This window comes from Anastrepha ludens, chromosome 4 (genome assembly GCF_028408465.1).
Source record: "Anastrepha ludens isolate Willacy chromosome 4, idAnaLude1.1, whole genome shotgun sequence".
NCBI classification, from domain to species: Eukaryota; Metazoa; Arthropoda; class Insecta; order Diptera; family Tephritidae; genus Anastrepha; species Anastrepha ludens.
The window spans coordinates 13,217,555-13,236,134 of NC_071500.1; the positions used below are offsets into that span (position 1 = coordinate 13,217,555).

General features: G+C 37.3%; 2 protein-coding genes across 4 annotated transcripts; both read right to left on the reverse strand.

Annotated features, from left to right (window-relative positions):
* Nucleotides 1-6,210: 6,210 nt before the first annotated feature.
* On the reverse strand, nucleotides 6,211-9,648 carry LOC128859863 (transmembrane protein 11 homolog, mitochondrial). 2 transcript variants are annotated; one of them, XM_054096977.1, is made up of 3 exons: nucleotides 9,466-9,648; nucleotides 8,404-8,737; nucleotides 6,211-7,155 (listed from the first exon to the last, which is right to left on the reverse strand). In XM_054096977.1, the coding sequence occupies exons 1-3, from the start codon at nucleotides 9,504-9,506 to the stop codon at nucleotides 6,991-6,993; spliced, it is 540 nt and encodes a 179-aa protein (XP_053952952.1). In that variant the 5' UTR covers nucleotides 9,507-9,648; the 3' UTR covers nucleotides 6,211-6,990. The 2 variants fall into 2 exon arrangements, with proteins under 2 accessions (XP_053952952.1, XP_053952951.1); XM_054096976.1 differs by lacking the exon at nucleotides 9,466-9,648 and adding an exon at nucleotides 8,867-9,193.
* Nucleotides 9,649-9,884: 236 nt separating this feature from the next.
* Nucleotides 9,885-12,931, reverse strand: LOC128859862 (rab5 GDP/GTP exchange factor). Of its 2 annotated transcripts, none has more exons than XM_054096975.1 (7): nucleotides 12,647-12,931; nucleotides 12,319-12,576; nucleotides 11,932-12,238; nucleotides 11,710-11,867; nucleotides 11,383-11,639; nucleotides 11,080-11,322; nucleotides 9,885-11,008 (listed from the first exon to the last, which is right to left on the reverse strand). In XM_054096975.1, the coding sequence occupies exons 1-7, from the start codon at nucleotides 12,786-12,788 to the stop codon at nucleotides 10,130-10,132; spliced, it is 2,244 nt and encodes a 747-aa protein (XP_053952950.1). In that variant the 5' UTR covers nucleotides 12,789-12,931; the 3' UTR covers nucleotides 9,885-10,129. The 2 variants fall into 2 exon arrangements, with proteins under 2 accessions (XP_053952950.1, XP_053952949.1); XM_054096974.1 differs by having other exon boundaries at nucleotides 11,932-12,244.
* Nucleotides 12,932-18,580: the final 5,649 nt, after the last annotated feature.

Sequence of the window (18,580 nt, forward strand, 5' to 3'; positions counted from 1 at the left end):
ACCAAAACTATTTATTTCGACGAGTCTTATCTCTAGCCCGAAATCAATTTCCAACCTTAAAAATAAAAAAAGTATCAAAAAATACTTTAAAGACTGAATCTAAGGAGCGCAAAGAGCAAACTCTTTTGAGTATCTTTGGATTATGATAGAAATAAATCATAATATAATTTTACAAATATTAACTTTGTTTTGGAGGATATTGAATTCGTGGAGGATATTGAATTATTGGACTACTAGTTTCGAACTACCACACTTGTGGTAAGCTTTGCAGCTGAAGTAGTTCGTCTGATTGTATTAAAAAAACTACATACATATGTACATATTTCATAAAATTGAAGTTTAAATTTCTGGCATTCATTGCCTTTTTTTATGATATTTAAACATTTTTAGTTTGTCATTTGATTGATTTCGCGGAAATCCTCATTGCGTGTATCAATTCTTATTTATTATTATTGTTATAACACATGGGCTGAAAAGTCCCGGGCCTAGCATATAGATGACTCTAGTTTAATTGCAATAACCTCTTTTTCAATTAGTACTGTGCAATCTTAAAAAGGCAGCTGTTCAAGTTTCATGATATTCCATTCATTAGTTCGTGAGTTATTGTGCTAAGAGTGACGCTACCTTTGTTATTTTCAAAGCAATGGATCAAAAAAAATATCGTGTTTTAATTTTACACTGCTTCTTGATGGGAAAAAATAACGTTCAAGCGATGCGATGGCTTAGAAAAGTGTTGGGGAAACTCCGCACCATCAGAAACAACAATAAAACGATGGTTTTCTGACTTGCCCCCACATCCACCGTATTCGCCAGATTTGGCTCCCATCGGCTATTGGCTGTTCGCAGACCTAGAAAAATGCTCACCCATAAGAAATAACGCTAGAATGAAGATGTTATCGCTGGAACTGTGGTCTATTTTGGGGTAAAACATAAATCTTTCTACAAAAGTGGTATTGAAACGTTAGAGCGGCGCTGCAATGATTGCGTTGTTCTTGATGGAAATTACGTTGATGAAAAAAGCTAGTTTTAAACAAAAAAAAAAAAGAACGAAGGGTTTTCTTTGTTATTTTATAGAACAAAATTTATTTTGCATACAACTTTATTTGGCCATTATGCAATTGGTACAATTGTACTCACTCTCGAGCTAGTATGACTTCTTCCATCAAATACCAGTTCATGGACTAGAATATTTGATAAGTAGTTTGGCTTTTTACTGCAGGGCTATAACTCGACCCATACTAATGTATATTCGTATGCTTATGTATATTAACATATACATACATACGTAGATGCCAGTTGGAAATCAACAGAGCAGTATCTAGCGTGGCATTTCACCATATAAGGGACAAACAAAGATTTGAAAATGAAAATATGTAGATAAGCACACTAAATACATTTATCTATTAATAGAGAGGTATCTTATCATTTTCGCGCTTTAACAATAAGAAGGCATTTGAATGATGATAAGAATCACACTGTCGAATTTGTTTATCTTCTATTACTATGCGAATACGCGTATTTGAAAGGGAAACAAAGCTGTGCGGTATACCCAATACCCTCGCTTTAGGAAAACTTGACACAATTGATTCACATTTTTAATTTTTTATTTATTTATACATTTTATAACATTCCGCACTCTTTCTGCTGATTTGCCAGAGGAAACTAATTAAATTTAAGGACTGTACAGGAAACACTTAACTCAACCATGCCATGGACTATGAACACTGCATTAAATAACTATGGCGCAGGGACATATTGACACCTTGACACCTTTTATTTATTTCTCATTTATTTTAATAATTTATGAAATTATATTTAATTCAACTACAATAATTCAAGTTTCCAACTTTATGCAAATTGAAAAAAAAATCAATACATTTTCATAAAAATTTCAATCTTTGTAATCAGAACTAGAAAATGATTTTAAGCTATTGAAAGTAAAAAGTTTCAAACTGCTCAAAAATCGCTGCTTTCTCACATACCCAAAATCTGCTCATTCGTCGTGAAGTGCTAATCTTAAAGTTTGCCCGATCAATATTCTTACATATTGCTTGCCGGATTATCTATATAGAAGCATCACAGGGAACAGGTCATTACAGAGTATTCAGAGTATTTTTGCTCGAATTAAAGCAGGCGATATAGTCCAGTACGAGTAAGATAACGTTTCAACGACAGTCGGTTTTACGTTATCGGATCGACCCGGATTTATTACGACAGTCATTCCAACAGCATTCCCCGTGTATAAATGTAGAACGTTTATGCTGCTACAACTACAACTACAAGTAGAGTACCTAGAAGCATTTGCTTCTATGAAAGTTTCGAAAAATATTTATTTTGCACTCAACAACTTGAGTTTACAATTGATTAAAGGAAATAAAGTAAACAAAAACAAATACAAAAGCAATTTCTAATTAATAATTTATTGATTATAATCCCTTAATTCGTGGCGGCCGCCATGGTCGAATGGGTTGGTGCGTGATTACCATTCAGAATTCTGAGAGAGAACGTTTGTTCGAATCTCGGTGAAACACAAAAATTAAAAGAAACAGAAAAACATTTTTCTAATAGCGGTCGTCCCTCGGCAGGCAATGGCAAACCTCCGAGTGTATTTCTGCCATGAAAAAGCTCCTCATAAAAATATCTGCCGTTCGGAGTCGGCTTGAAACTGTAGGTCCCTCCATTTGTGGAACAACATCAAGACGCACACCACAAATGGGAGGAGGAGCTCGGCCAAACACCCAAAAAGGGTGTACGCGCCAATTATATATATATATATATAATCCCTTAATTCTTAAGTGAAAAGTATAACATTTCAATTTCCCTACAGGGTCCATGTATGCATTTTAGTATATATGTTTTTTTATGTGTGATGTAATGGCACTTTCTTTTGTTTATTAGTATGCGTTTAGAATGTATGTAGATTTGTACCAGAACATTGCCGGTCAGTTTGTTATGAATTAAACATGTCCAGTTCAATGCCTCATACAAACATACTCGCACCTACTGAAAATGCATTTGATGTGCGGTATCCGTACGAGGGGGTTGTAAACATTTGCAGCGATGCATTTTCGGTGTACGGATTTTAAATATATGCACGTGTGTACATACAGATAGGGATGTTTAAGACGCCCAAACACTCGCAACCTGCTAACCAATCGCATTTTTGATGTCTGAGTCTCCGAGATGCCGGCGTGCAGCGAGTTTTAATACAACATTTAGCCATTAGTCATTAGCGCCATAATAAATATTATGTATAAATCATCAAAACAAGAGGTTGTATGGCTAGTTTCCACGACAGTCGGTTCTACGTTACCGAAACGACCCGGATTTATATCCGGCCAAGGACTGTCACTCCAGCAGTATTCCCCGTATGTAAGTTTGGGAAATGTTTATGCTGCTACAACAACAACAACAAGGTTGGATGACTGTTTAGCAACCTGATATGCAACCCGTTGCACAATTTTATTATTCTCATATTCGTGGTGTTGAACATTTCGCAAAATGCAGGAATCAAGTGAAACTTGGTTAATAAATTTAATTTTTTTTAATTTCTTTTCTGTGTATTGTGTGTATGGAATTGGTTGGTTGATTAAAGTGTTGATTCATCCATAATCTAACTGGCGCTTCCGCACCCTTTTGTTGCCACATCCTCGCAACCAACTTGTTCGAGGGTCATTTTATAGCATAACTATATCCAGTCTGTGCGGTTTAAGAGTCTTATTAGGTTGTTGACATCTAATCCTGACAGTTGTTCGAAACACTATTGTTATGTTTGTTGTTGTAACAACATGGCATTCCCCATATACATACATACATATGTACGGGCAATGCTGCTGGAGTGCCAGTCCTTGGCCGGATATAAATCGTCGTTCCGGGTAAATTGCATGGTGAGGTTGGTTATTTTAAGGAATTTATTTATTAAAGATGTTAAATTGGAAGTTGGGGAAGATATGTGAGTCATTGGGTTTAAGTTGCTGATGACTTGTCTTCTGCGGGCGGAGTATATTTGGCAATGGAAGAGGATATGGAGTATAGTACTTGTTGTTGTTGTAGCAGCAATACTAAATCCTGTCAGTGCAATGTAAATCACTGGTCGTCTTCGTCTAGCTCATCTAACGGTAAACCCAGGAAACTTGCTGTTTCAACAGGTTGGGTCCAGAGGGAGAGGGGTGTTAGATTGGTGAGTTTGATGGGGCACGTGAAAAGGTGGTTAGTGTCGTCCGGGGTGCCTTCACATGCCGGACATATGTTTGGTATGTCAGGGTCAATTCTGTATAAGTAGGAGTTTAATCTGCTACAGTACCCAGAACGTAGTTGTGCCAAGGTTACGCGGGTCTATCGGAGTAGCTGGGTGGTGATTGAACTCCGCTTACGGCAATTGGGGGGTTGGGAGCTTAAGAAGGTTGTAAGGGTCTCCCGATGAATGATGCTCATTGTCTGTCTAAACAATGTCCGGTCCAGTAATTGTCGATTCGTTTTGTCCCGGATCTCGTCCCTGTAGTTGAAGAGGTGCCTCGTGACATCCAGAAGTACAATACTTCTCACGTTTGGGTTGCATGATCATGTAGGTGGGTTAGTATTGGTCATGAGACGTCCATGCCTGTGCTTTATTTTTATTATTTTTCATAAAACCCTTAAAAGGGGTTTTGTATGGCTTACTTGTTGGTACCAGTCATTAGTTGAGCTCCAGTTAGGGTGCTGTTTGGTATAGAAATTCTTTTTTAATGTGAGTTAAGGCGGGCCAATTAGATGTCCTAAATTCAGTAGTTTTCGCGAAGCGTCGTAGGATGAGAAAAAAAAACAATTAGCCAAATGAAGTTTTGGGGATAGTTTAATATATATTTGAACTAAAAAAAAAAATTTGTACAATCTCCAACAATATATTGTAAGCCGAGTTATCAATAGATTCCCAGAGCGCCTTGCCACTGAAGTATCCAACTTCTGTACAAGATACAACTTGCAATTTTCATCTGAAAAAAAAAAAAAAGATTATTAATTTTGATGTAATTATCTTCGATGTGAACTAAGAAAATTGGGAGAAACACGTAAAATTCGGGGAATGTAGAAAAAAAGTGGTTTTTCAAGGAAAAAAAAAACTCTTCAACTGGGTAAAAAAGTCGCTTTAAAAAAGTTTTTGCATGTTTTTTTTAGTTCACATAGAAGAGAAAACAATACTGAAGATAACGCATTTTGAAAGAAATGGATAGCTCGTTTAGTTTTTTTGCAATCGTGTACATAAATTAGGTAAAATCGTGAAAATGAAAAGCCGAGAAAACGCACTTCAAAGTCAATGGTCAATGGGCGGAGCACTACAACAACAAGCGCACGGTTGCTCGACGCCGCACTACGCTCGGCTCTGTAGCTCTGCAAATACTTGGAGTTTAACTCTGAAAATTTGTGTCTCATGTTCTTGAATATCTAAGCTATTTCAGGAAAACAAAAAAAATCGATTTTTTTGACCTTTTAATTGGCCCGCCGGCCTTAAGTTTAAGTTTTCTATCGTTAGTACCGGTGCTTGATGCCCCTATTTGGCGGTATAATCGAGGAGTTCATTTCCGGTTATTTTAGTGTGTCCCGTTCCAACTCATTGTACAACGGCTAACTCCGCCCACCTAAAATTAAAACATTTTAATTTTCACATGGAACCGTTGGACCAACATGGAAATCGGTTGAGCAGCCATACTATACATGGTACAACAGTTCATCCAACGAGTCCGTGCCCCTGATACAACGGTTGGAACGTGTATACTGTACATTATGATGTAATGTCGTTGATTAGAAGAAAGTGTCGATTTATTTTAAAATCGAGGATGTCAGTAATTTCGTTTTTGGATTATGTTGTTCTTTCAGCAATCGAGTTGTTGTTGTTGTAGCAGCATAAACATTCCCTATTCATCCACTGGGGTCGTTCCGGTAACGTAGAACCGACTGTCGTTGGAACGACCAGCGTTTTTTTGTGCGATCGAGTAAAATGAAGTGGTTAATTTTTTTTTTTAATTTTATATTAGATTTTTATTTATTTTTCTTTGTTTGTATGGTGTTTTACTTTGTCACATTTGATTATTTTACAACTCTTACAATTCATTAAAACAGAAATACTCGTCTACAAGTAGATTCCAACATTTCATTATTCTTCGTAATGGCTAAACATTTATTTGTATCTTTCCAAGTTTTTATTTATTTTCATTTATTTTATACTTTATAGTCTAGTGGATTAAAACAATACAAAATTACACACTTTGTTCAATGCGAATGTAGTTTAATGCTGCTGAGCGCCACTTTTTTACACAACAACTAAGAACAATGCAGATGACCGAGGAAGTTCCATGGCCACGTAATGGCATGTACTTAATAACACTAGGAAATAAATGATGAAAGGGGGCAAATGAAGAAATAGTGGAACGCAGCGTTAAAGGGAATACATCATTTATTAAACGAAAAATTTCCTATAAAAATTCGAATGCACAATCTAGTTTCTTGTTGTTCATTTCTACTTTAACTTTTAACTAAATGAAACTTTTGAATTTAAAACTAATTTCTCAAATATCCCTTGTAATCGGCACATCATCAAATGATTTCCAAATTAATTCCACATATATTTTCGCTTTTTTTTTATAATAACGCGTTATTTACTTATTTTCATTCTTATTACTTGTAAAATTTTATAAAATAAAAATTAGTGAATTATATTAAATAGAAAAAAAAATTAGGATGTTGTTTATCCGTGAATAACTTGCAATATTTTCTGCTCCACACTGAGTTATGGCGATTATTATAACTGCTGCATAGTTTCCTATTACATCTGTGTGTGGACAATTGGGTACTTTTGATTGCGGTCCGATTTCGAGAGCTGGCGGCGTGGTTGCATGCATGACAAATTATAAATGTGCAAACATATTTGATTTAGCGGCATTGACAATCTACTTTTATTTTATTCGTATAAGCATGCAACTCTATTCAGGCTATAGTAGTAAGCGCTCGTAAGCTTAGCTACTTGTATGACCGCCAGATTTGCCATGCACAGAACGCTGCTGAAAGTAGAGTAACGCTGCGATGCAAGTACTTGGTTTTGGTATTTGGAGAATAGCCTAAAATCACAGGCGCAGACACATCTCCCAGAGGTAATTTGCTAAGGATTTCATCATCATTTTGCACCTGAAACATAATTTTTGAAAGTTATGAATATATTTATTTATTTAAAATATGAATATATTTATTTATAAAAATCGTATAGACAAAGTAGTGCATATTTTAGATGTACAATCTGTGTCAGAACCGCGATTATTCATGAAGTATAAAATATATACCTATATTTAAATCTTTTTACATGAAAGTATGCACAAAACTAGGAGTCGCAATTACTCAATAAGCCTTAGTCTTGTCTGTAGTCTTCATTGTTGTCATTCCCATGGCAGCCGGTTCTACGTTACCGGAATTACTCGGGTTTTTCCCGACCATGGGCTGCCGTCCCAGTAAACTACTCCTGTATAGTGAAAAGTTTATCTTCATCGTTGTCGAGTATAGCCTGGCATTTTCTTCATGCTTTGAACCAGTTTTTCTGCGTAACTCGTCGACAAACAGGACTAGATTTTGCGAACTTGACGCACGAGCTGCTTTAAGTCATGGACTGGCTTTTCGGCTAGATGGGTTTTCATAGTTCCCCACATATTTTCAAAGGGATTGGCGTCTGGGGACTGGGAATGCCAGTCCAATACTGTGACGCCATTTTCTTGTTTTGTTGTTTCTCAATGTGTTTTTCTGAGAGCAGTGCTTTTGATGATGTGGGACGGTAGGATATGTTCGCCTCCTTCAGTCGATGTTCGATGGTGTTGATACTCACATCTATTCTCTTTACAGCAAGAATTGGGCGTGCTTGGCGTAGTCACAAAAAAAAAGTTCCGCTTAAAAAGTTGGACGATCACTTTATCCTGCTTTTGTGTCGTCACTCGTTTCAAGCCGCGCTCGGGAAAGTCACTACATTTTTGTACACCTTATACCGCTGATTCGACATCACAGCAAACTTTTTTGATTTTTTTATCACTTTTGCAGCCACGGCGTAAGTTTATTTCGGTCGTTTCGAATGCGTGCTAAAAATATCGCCTCAAAAGGCTTCGCGTGCTTCTCACTCATTTTTGTTTGGTTGCGTTTACGGGTTGCAAAACTAAATATATCTTGAAGTTACAAGAAAAAAAACCGGTTCTTTTCTTCCGACACAGACTGTAATAAGGAATAAGAGGAACCTTAACTAAATTAATATACTTATAAAAGAGATTCTATGATTCCAACAAGCGATTTTTCCACAATGAAAATAGAATTTCGATATATTTTGAAATTTCATTGAACTCAGTTAGAAATCTTTATAATGTTCACTATGTTTATATAATTGCGATCTTTTACTAATACCTGATACTGGCAGCAGGGATCATAATTCCATGACACTGTGTATAAGCCTGTACAGAAAAGCGATACAGCACACATAGGCGCGGCAATGAATGGTCGGTCCCGCCAAATTAAACTGGATATGAGCGAAGCCACTCCCGATGTAATAGCTGTTTTGTACAAGCAATTGCCCACGGTTATCCAACGTCCAGTTTCATCGCCCAATCTGGGCGGTTCAATAATTATATAATCCACTTTAGCCTCCAACGCTTTGTCCAATTCAGCTTCAAAGCGTTCATGTGCATTGGTGCTTTCGTAGACTTCACGAATAATGCGAAAGGTAGGCGCGGCTGTGGAACTGTTCCAAAAAAAATATATTAAAATGCATAAAAATAATAAAAAATCATAAAAAGTTTCGCCAGGTTTGTGATAGACTAAAAGCAAGATTGCTTATCACTAGCAATGTTTGCCAATTACACTATTTTACCTACTTATTATCAACATATTGCATACATAAAGTTTATGTAAGGTATTACAAAGTTTAACCAATATTGTTTGAATTGCAGCGGCGTTCATACGGGCAAATGTGAGTATGTAACTAGTATGTCTCGAGTTCAAGGTCTTGTCAATGTATTGTGTAGTAAACGACGCTTAAAAGGGTGTAGGGATGGGACGTGTTCGTCCATCTGCCAATTCTGTATCACACCTAGCTTTTTCTTTCCAGCAATATTTGTGATACACGCGTTGAATCACTAAAATTATTATTTAGAAAAATATTGCTCCAAATTGCAAATGATGTGCATCAAATGCAGACTCAGGCAGTAACGGTGATGTGAAGTTAAACTAATATAAACGCACGGCATTTTATTTACTTCTACACACCGCTCTTGGCTCCACCTGCACCGCTTCTATAATAGCCGGCCATACAGACCGCTTTTATCCCGTCCACACAACAAAACACACACACTCAAATGACCACAAAATCCATTGTTCTATGATATTCTTTCCATTTGAAGAGAATTGCATAACAAAACTATAGTTATTATGGTGGTACTCGAAATTATAGACTGGTCATAGAGCACCCACCTATCGTCGGCACTTTTCCCCATTTTACTACGCTTTTGCATGTGTTTCTACCAAGTTGTTAATATTATTTCGCTTGCAATTTCCTTCGAAAAGTCCACAATCCCTCCACATACAAAATCACAGCGATGGACAAACGGAAACCAATCAGATCGAAGTCTGTCTGCATTTGACATTTCGTTTTGTTGTTATCTTATTGTGATTGCAGCAGGTGGCACTGACATTCACAGTCACTGTTGCTTTTTATGTTACTTAAAATTTGAGTGAATAACAGTTTCGTTTGATGGAACTTTTTTTTTTATTTTTTTATACATATTGTATATCACACGGAAGTACTATACCCTCTGCTATCGCCGTTATTCTTTTGAGCATCAAATTTATGATTCCTCTAAGAATAATTAGGTTATGAAAACTATATTGCGTTTAAGTTTTAAAAGCATAACGGTACGTATGTCATATTTTGCCCCTCTTTTTATTGAGTATGCCGATTTCATTACGAATTTATTTAAAAAATTATAAAATACACACTGGCTCCTTTTAACTTCAAACAGTCGAACACATTTTATATTCGCACGCTTTAACATATCTTTGATTAGAAGCCAAATTATAATAATATTTGCATCAGCGGCGGTACCAATAATGAACTCCTCATAGGTCCCAATTTGAATCACTTAGCTGCGCTATTTTCAAATACAGTGTTTGTCGCTCCTGAATTGTCCACACGTTCATTGACTGAATGATTGAGAGACGCAAAGTCACCGGTGTTGCACGAAATAGAAGGTATTTCGAAACTCGAAAACCCACGATATTCGGCTACAGTGGGCTTGAGCGGCGATGGTAGCAATGCTCCATTTGTTGGTGAGTCACTGTCCAATAAACTTCGCTGATGGAGATTAACCTTTTTTTCGGGTGTTTGCAAACCAGTCGATACTGCCTCCCCTAAAGCTGATTCTTCATTTGGTTTTTGTACAAGGGGATCGAATTCTTCTAAGTTAAGCGTCAAATCCTCAGCAACACTATTATCTGCACTGTGATCGGACAAATCAAAGTCATAATTTACGTTTGTAAGTCCGCCTCTCATATCTGTGTTGAGTATCAAATCATCAGTGGAATCCGAGTGATCGTCAAGCAGGGAAACGGCATCGAAAGGGGTATAGTTGAAAATGGGAGATGTAAATAGCATATCTGCTGAGGGTTGCGCTGATGGTAAAGGCGACAAACGACCGACTGCAGATATACTAGTGTCTTTTAGCGCCAATGTATGAGCAGCATCATCTACAGCCGCGCTTTCCATTGTACTTGTGGGTGCCAATGGAATAGGAAGGCACTTTTCCACACTATCTTTTGTCGTTTTGCTGTTGGTTTCAATAGCTGCGAGCAAATTCGTGTTATAGTGTCCAAGCGATATATTCGATTGCAAAGGTACAGCATTTCCATTAGAAATATGTTCACGTGCCTTACTGATCAGATGTGTTGGTGTTTTTATTGGTAGAATTGTCAGCGGAGCTTTGGCAATACAAGCATCCACTTTGTCGACAATTTCGCACTGAATAAGAAGGAAAATGTCATTGAAATCATTGAAATTCCTACATACGTATATTAGAAACCAATATATACTTGAAAGTCTGCGAGGTCCTTACGGAAATTCTCAATACCAGCAGCGATGCTCGCATTGCGTTTTTTCAACAATTCCATACGCTTCATATTTTCTGATATTAAATGCAAGCCCTCACAGGCCAGCAGCGCGCTTTCCCAAGGCGTACTAAATGCCTTATCGCCTGACATAAGTAGATCAAAGTCCTCTTCCGAGATGCCCAGACTTTCGGCATTTAGATTTTCAATGAAGGATATTGCGCAGCACTGGTAATGTATTTGTTTTGTGAAAGTGCAGATCTAAATTAATTTTGCTCATTTACTTACCAGATTTGTAAAATAATATCCTCCCTCGCCACTCATTAACCGCGATGCAGTAGTGAAACGCGTTACAAAGTTTACATTACTGTGCAATCGCACCGGATTCGCTTTCAAGACAACGAAAATGAGTGCAGGCAAAAATTCATCTGCACTTGCTGGGCCTCCAACTGAGTGTTTGAGTAATTCGAATATATGACGACAGCAACGCACTGTGCACTCTAGTTTTTCTTGTGGCGAGTAATAAGAATCGATGCCTACTAACTCTGAACAATTTATAAGAATACACTTTTAGCTTCAGTTACTTACATAAAAATTAAAAAAAGCAAAACATACCAGTTATGGCATTGTAGACTAGATCTCGCGATTCTGCATTCACTTCGTCAATGCTGCACATTAAATGTTTCGCTGTTATCCAACTGAGTTGTCGTATTCGTTTCTGAATCTTCACATCGTTTTCTTCGTCGAGAGTAAAATAGGGACTGAATAGAAATCTGAAAAAATACCGAGCTGTTAAAACAATAATTGTTAGAGTTTTTTGAAGGAGTAGGCACTTACTTGTGATTTTGTGTCATGACAACCTTTTCAAAGAAGTCAAGTGCACTTTCGCGATCTTCATTAGTTGCAATTTGAAAACGTTGGTCGTTATGCACAATATCTGAGAGTTTAGTATAGGCATTTTGCACCAGCTCTGAAAGCTCATCTATGTTTTTATTAGCGCTTTTGTTCATATAGCTTCGTATGGCATTATCCAAGCGTTGAATCTCATTCTTCAGTTTGCGCTTGCCATCGTCAGGTATCCGTAGTTGACGCAGCTGAAGCATGAACAGACTCTCCGTAGGGTCAGGAACATATGATCTTTGTCCTGTTGCTATTAGGAAAACCCCGATTTTTAATTTTTCTCTGATTAAAAAAATCTAGATTTTACTAGTTGGTTGATCTTACCTAGCTGCACCTCCTGTTTTATCTTCCTACTTTTCTGCACACTTGATTGAAGTGTTTTTTGGAACACGGCAGGCACTAGGGATTTCTTCTTCGTAAGAGTGCCAGTCGATATTTCCGGCAAACTTTCCTGCCGCTTGCTTAGTGAGCGTCCTAACAGATTTTGCGGTGACAGGCGTCCGGCTCCACTGACGACACCACTACCACTACTTTGATCAGTAGTTGTTGTATGTGTAGTAGAAATACCTGCTTTTTGGTCCGCTTTAGTAATAAATAGTAATATTAAGGGCTTGTTGTTTAATTACAGTTACGGGGTAAAACCGTAACTTACCTTTTTTCTTTTTTTCGTTACGTTCACGGAAGCATTTCGAGCAGAGACCGTCAAATTGTGCATTTCCATAAAATCCACATCCCTGCCGACATTTCAGATCACGCTGCACAATACGCAGCTGAGGCACGCGTGCCAATGACATACTTATTTCGCTGTGTACGTTAGTAAGTTTAAGATAATTCTCATAGGTTTTATGTAGTAATTTTTAACTGTTCTATAAAATGATGTCGAATATTTTCTGCAATGCAAAAGTAATCAATGCCCGTGTCAGTCACAATGTTACAGCTAGCAGTTTTGTTTTGTTACACATTTTCTTAAAGTCACAATAAACTCAACTCTTCTTTCGGCTTTATGGTGCGCACACTCACCAACGTAAACGTGCGCACGTACACCCGTAATAGCTGACCCGATGAAAGAACCATCTACTACGGAACGGAACGGCGGTGAGAATTTATTTACATGGGGCCAAGGCGAATTTATTACAGGTGACAGCAAACACATATAAGTAAAACCCTACATGTATTTGTTGTTGCGTTTGGTCCAACCATCACGTCAAAATCAGCAAGCAAATGTAAACATACCAATACATACAAACAAAGCATATCAGTTTGACGTAAGCCATACCTACGGTGAAAAATTCAGCTGGGTGAATGCTGTCACCTTAATAAATCCACCTTGCATGGGGCTCTCATTTGTTTAATCGTGTTACGTTGGCGAGTGTATCCACCGTTATTCGTCATACCTGTGAAGAGGGTATTCACATACATAGATTCCTTATAGTCTATACGTTTTCCGATAAATATAATATTAGCCAGCAGCGAAATTGTGGCGAATTGACAACAGATCTCATTCCTAAAGAAAAATATTTAAGGGATTAGAGATAATTTGATTTTTTCTAGTCATTTGCTTTATTTTACAAAAATAAAAACATAGCATTAATACATCATGTTTCGTTGAAGAGTGACCTCAAACTAATTTTTCCGTTTTACCACCCACATTTTACCTTTCCTATCTCTCTATTCCTTCTACTGAAATCTATCTAAAAAAAATTTTATGACAAAATGCAATTTTGTCTTTGAACTGGATCCTCTGAAATTAAAAATAAAAACCAAACAGATTTCGTTAAAGTAATGTTAAATCTAGTAATTAATCAAAGGAATAAGTAAAAAATATTTTTTTTTGACAAAATGGGGGTTTCTTAAAAAAATAAAAAAAAAGTGGTTTTTGACCAAAATTTCGGTCTTAAATTGTTTATAAAAAAAAAAATTATCGAAGAGAGAAAATCTTCGATTAATTACTAAAAAAATTAATAATCGGTGAGAAAAAATCTTCGATTAATCACTAACAAATATATTTAAGAAGTTCGTGTTAAAATTTGAGATTCATCGGTTTAGCCGTTTTGGAGTAATGTTGGTCACCGAGTTTGAAAACACCATTTTGAGAAAAACGCGATTAAAGCACGACCTTCTATAGGGTGTTCCATTAAGCGGTGTTATTCCCGTAAAAGATCAATGGTTTCGTTGCTCGTGGGGTACGTAGCGTCTTGTCATCCAATCCATCCAATTCCGGCCATAAAAAATCGTTAGTCATCTCTTGATAGCGCAATCCATTCACCGTAACTGTTGCTCCAGCTTCATTTTCGAAAAAGTAAGGTCTAATGACTTCACCGGACCATAAACTGCACCAAACAGTCAAACGTTGAGAATAGAGAGGCTTTTCAACAATAACGTTTGGATTTTCTGAGCCCCAGATCCGACAATTTTGCTTATTGACGAAGCCAAAGAGGGATAAATAAGCCTCATCACTCAAGATGATTTTTCAATGGAATTCCGGATCATTTTCATGCATTTCAACAACCCAATCAGCAAAGACACGACGTTGTTGATGATCGGCCAGCTTGAGTTCTTGTGTTAAGTGGACTTTATGAGCCTTAAGACCCAAATGTTTATGCAAAATACGGTGTAATGACGTTTGTGGAATGCCTAATTCCAAAGAACGACGAGGAATGGACAAACCTGGGTGTTCTTCAACACTTTCGTCTACAACAGCAATATTTTTGGCTGTTCTTGAGCGACGTGCACGGGTTTTATTCTTCACATCACTAACTTGTTCCAACAGCTCAAATTTTTTCACAAATTTCTGTATTGCAGCCTCTGCTAAATTTTCATCATTTTTATAGTGAATTTTAATACTTTGAATGCGTTGTTTAAACATTTATCGTTTCGTTTTTATTAATGGCGTAGTTTCTACTTGTCAAATACCAAAAAATGACAGGTTTAAAAGTGACATCTACCGAAAGAGCGGGCTATTCAAAATAACACCTGTTATTGGAAAACCCTTTACTTTCAATCACTCCGAAACGCCTTTTCAAATTTGCGTGTAACTTCGAAAATATTCACTGGAGCGGTATTAAATTATGTACATTAAGAAGATAAATTAAAAAAAATCCATTTTTTGAAAATTCTAACTGTATATAACCCCTTAAGTGGTGTCGTTTCCATCGCCAATAAAACAAGAATTCTTAATTCGCAGTGCTTTATTAATTTTACCTTACATTTAGGAATTATCTTCAAACATAAATTCGTTTTATTACAAACAAAGTTTTTTCAGTTATGTATACAAAATAGACAGAAGAGCTAAACTTTAACTGTTAAACAATAAGTACATAGCTTTTCGGACATGCGTAGATACGTTATTATATAAGTACGTACGCGTACGCATATTCAAATATGAATTCATTGTTTTCGTGGTTTCTGTTAAAGTAATTAAATGGACGAATTGTGACTTCCCGGTGCTTATGAATAATATTTAGTTGCATGTGATGGTTGCCCTTTATGCCATTTTAGCTAGTACGTTGGAGTGAATAAATAAAAATTAGAGGAATTACGAGCATTGACTATAACTTCTTCAATTAAAGTACACATTAATTTGCTATAAGTAAATTGAATATTTGTTTGTTTCAAATTGAATATAAATTCGAAAAAAAAAATGTATAGTAAACAAAAATAAATAAAACCCTTAGGCTGGTATTAAAATGCATACTTAAGTTATAATTTAGTCGAATATGAGATCTTGCTTGTCGATAAACTTTTTTTAAGAATATCTGAAGTTGAGGGGTCACAAGTTAGAGATTATTTATGTATTAATGTTTTTCACTAATTCACATTTGAAATAATAGGTTAGGTTTTTTTTTTCCTTGGGCTCTACGCGCTTACTGCGTTTCGAGTAATTTATTATTTCAATTAGTTTGTTTTCTAGAGCAAATATTTTCATACATATGTGCAGTATAACATTCAGATAGATTACAAGTATTTTCAATTACATAAATATTTTATAGTTTAACAAAACTAACTGAAATAAAATGCTTGCGATTGGATACAAGCAGTTAGATGGTTATTCTACTATATTACTATTATGATTAAGATATTAGGTAGGAATGTTTGAAGCATTGAAGTTTTTTAAATTATCAATTATTTTTTTGACAAATTCATTAAATGATGTTATCAAACTAGGATATTTTGAAATTTGTTTTATGTTGAATGCTGGAATATCATATTGTGCACAGAATGTTTCGTGTCTCTGTCGTGCACTGTGAAAGCGTGGGCAGTCGTGCAAAAGATGATGCATACTCTGCACAGTGAGTTGGTCACACGGGCACCAGTCTTCGTCAATGATTTTGAATCGCTTTAAGTATGCCTTGTTGAAACCATGGCCAGTAAAGAGCTGTGTCAATTCAAATGATATCCCAAAGAGTTGTCGGTATAGTTGCGCATCTTCAAGAATTGGAAAGAAAATCTTTGTAATGGAGCCAGTGGTATCGTCGGCATACTCCTGCTGCCATGACTCGAATATTTGAGAACGTATTTGCCGTATAGCATAGCTTAAGGGAAATGCAGTATATACTGGATCGACTCCTAGGTTAGGTTAGGTTAGGTTAGGTGGAGTGGCTGTCAGCCGATGCACACAACACCTGAATAGCCCCATTGTGATATCCCTGGACCTGGTCCTTTACTTTCCTGAATCTTCTCTGAACCACCCTGTAGATTTAAAATATTTTATTTGAGCGTGGAAAGCCTTTTCCTGCATACAAGAGGTGTTCCATGTATGTACCGAAGGTGCTCCACGGTTTCCTCTTCTTCAATATCCTGACAGCTTCGATAAAAGTCATAATATGGTACCCCCAGTCTATTTGCATGCTTTCCAATTAGACAATGCCCCTAACGTATTTCTCATATCCTGTCTGCTAAGATTCAGTAGCGATTTTGAGCGGCCGTAGTTCCATTCTGGCTGGCCAAGTTTGCCAGCTTATTTGGCAAAAGGGTGATTGCCTCCAACGGGCATTAGCAGCATTGATAGAGGCATCATCTATTAGTAATTTGCATGTAGCCAAGGGAATCGGTATTAGCACATCATCTGGGTGAATATTTAGTGTTGTTCCTTTGAAGTTGCAAGTTCCTCTGATTTGAAATTACCTTCAATATTTATATGGTTTATTTTAAAATATTGCGACATTTCGCATAATAATTTGTGGCATTCAACTACCGTTTTTGAAGAATGTTTTACTGACTCTAACGAATTCAGAGCTGTCTGATTATCCCAGTAGTGATGCTCCCGGGCATCCTCACATCCGAAGTCATCTGCACATGATCGGTATTTCGTCTACGGACTCATGCCGTTTCTGCGACCAATCCCAGGAGACTCCAATGCACCTTCTCCTGGAATGCAGAGCTCTAGCGCGGAGAAGGTTAAGACATCTTGGGCAACTGCAGCCAGACGAAAGGCACATACCAACCCAGCTCTATACTGAGAATAATAACGAAATGTGCTTGGTTGAGATACTGTGATGAGTAGAGGACACAAAAGACCATTAGGTCAAAGTGCAAACCTCATTCATTCATACGAGTAGACACATACTTCCTACGTAGTTAGGGGACTCTTCTTTAAGAGGAATAATCCCATTCTTTAAGAGGAATAAACCCCATTCGAAAGCGATAACTTTTGCCTGAAATACATTACAGTGATCAGGCAAGTGAAAGGATGCGCTGATACCCAGTCCTTCAGAGTAAATTCCTTCACCTACCAATTCATGAAGCTGACTCTATTCACGGATCAAGTCATTTTTTGCTGTCTTCATATGAATGGAACAGCTGGTCAGCTAAACCATGTGCCATCGATCGGAACAGGTGATAATCGGACGGCGCAATATATGGAGAATATGGCAGGTGGGGTAGGATTTCCCATTTCAGTGTTTCCAGGTAGGTTTTAACGGGTTTGGCAACGTGAGGCCGAGCGTTGTCATGCTGTAGAATCACTTTTTCATGTCTCTCCGCGTATGGCGGACGCTTCTCGCACAGTGCTCGGCTCAATCGCATCAATTGAAGTCGATACCGATCCCCAGTGATGGTCTAGCTTGGTTTTAACAGTTCATAATAAATAATACCAACTTGGCCCCACCAAATACATAGCATAACCTTCGCAGCGTGAATATTCGGCCGAGGCGACGTTGTAGAAGCATGACCGGGCAGTCCCCATGACTTTCTTTTCTTTGGATTGCTGTAATGAATCTATTTTTCATCACGAAAACCCTTGCTTTTTTGTCACTGGAGCAGTTGTGCACAGGCGAAAAAACGGCATTCAACATCCCTTGGTTTTAACTCATAAGGAACCCAAGTGCCCTGTTTCTGAATCATTCCCAAAGCATACAATCGCTTGGAAATGGATTGACGGGTAACTCCTAAGCTCTTCTTGCGTTTGACACTGATCCTCATTGAGCAATGCCTCCAATTCAGCGTCTTCGAAGGTTTTTGACCTTCCTTCACGCGGTCGGTTATCAACATTGAAATCACCGTCTTTGAAGCGACGAAACCAATATTGGGACGTTATTTCACTTAAAGCAGCATCTCCATAAAATTTTTGTAGCTCTCGATGCGCTTC

What these genes read in the sequence shown, in the direction of transcription:
- LOC128859863 (XM_054096976.1), bottom strand. Translation starts at nt 8,955, where the DNA reads ATGAACGCCGCTGCAATTCAAACAATATTGGTTAAACTTTGTAATACC. An exon ending in AATATGTTGATAATAAGTAG is followed by an intron (nt 8,738 to 8,866) that starts GTAAAATAGTGT and finishes TTTTTGGAACAG; the next exon opens with TTCCACAGCCGCGCCTACCT. An exon ending in ATCCCTGCTGCCAGTATCAG is followed by an intron (nt 7,156 to 8,403) that starts GTATTAGTAAAA and finishes ATTATGTTTCAG; the next exon opens with GTGCAAAATGATGATGAAAT.
- LOC128859862 (XM_054096974.1), bottom strand. Translation starts at nt 12,788, where the DNA reads ATGTCATTGGCACGCGTGCCTCAGCTGCGTATTGTGCAGCGTGATCTG. An exon ending in AGTCTACAATGCCATAACTG is followed by an intron (nt 11,640 to 11,709) that starts GTATGTTTTGCT and finishes TAAATTGTTCAG; the next exon opens with AGTTAGTAGGCATCGATTCT. An exon ending in AGGACCTCGCAGACTTTCAA is followed by an intron (nt 11,009 to 11,079) that starts GTATATATTGGT and finishes CTTCTTATTCAG; the next exon opens with TGCGAAATTGTCGACAAAGT.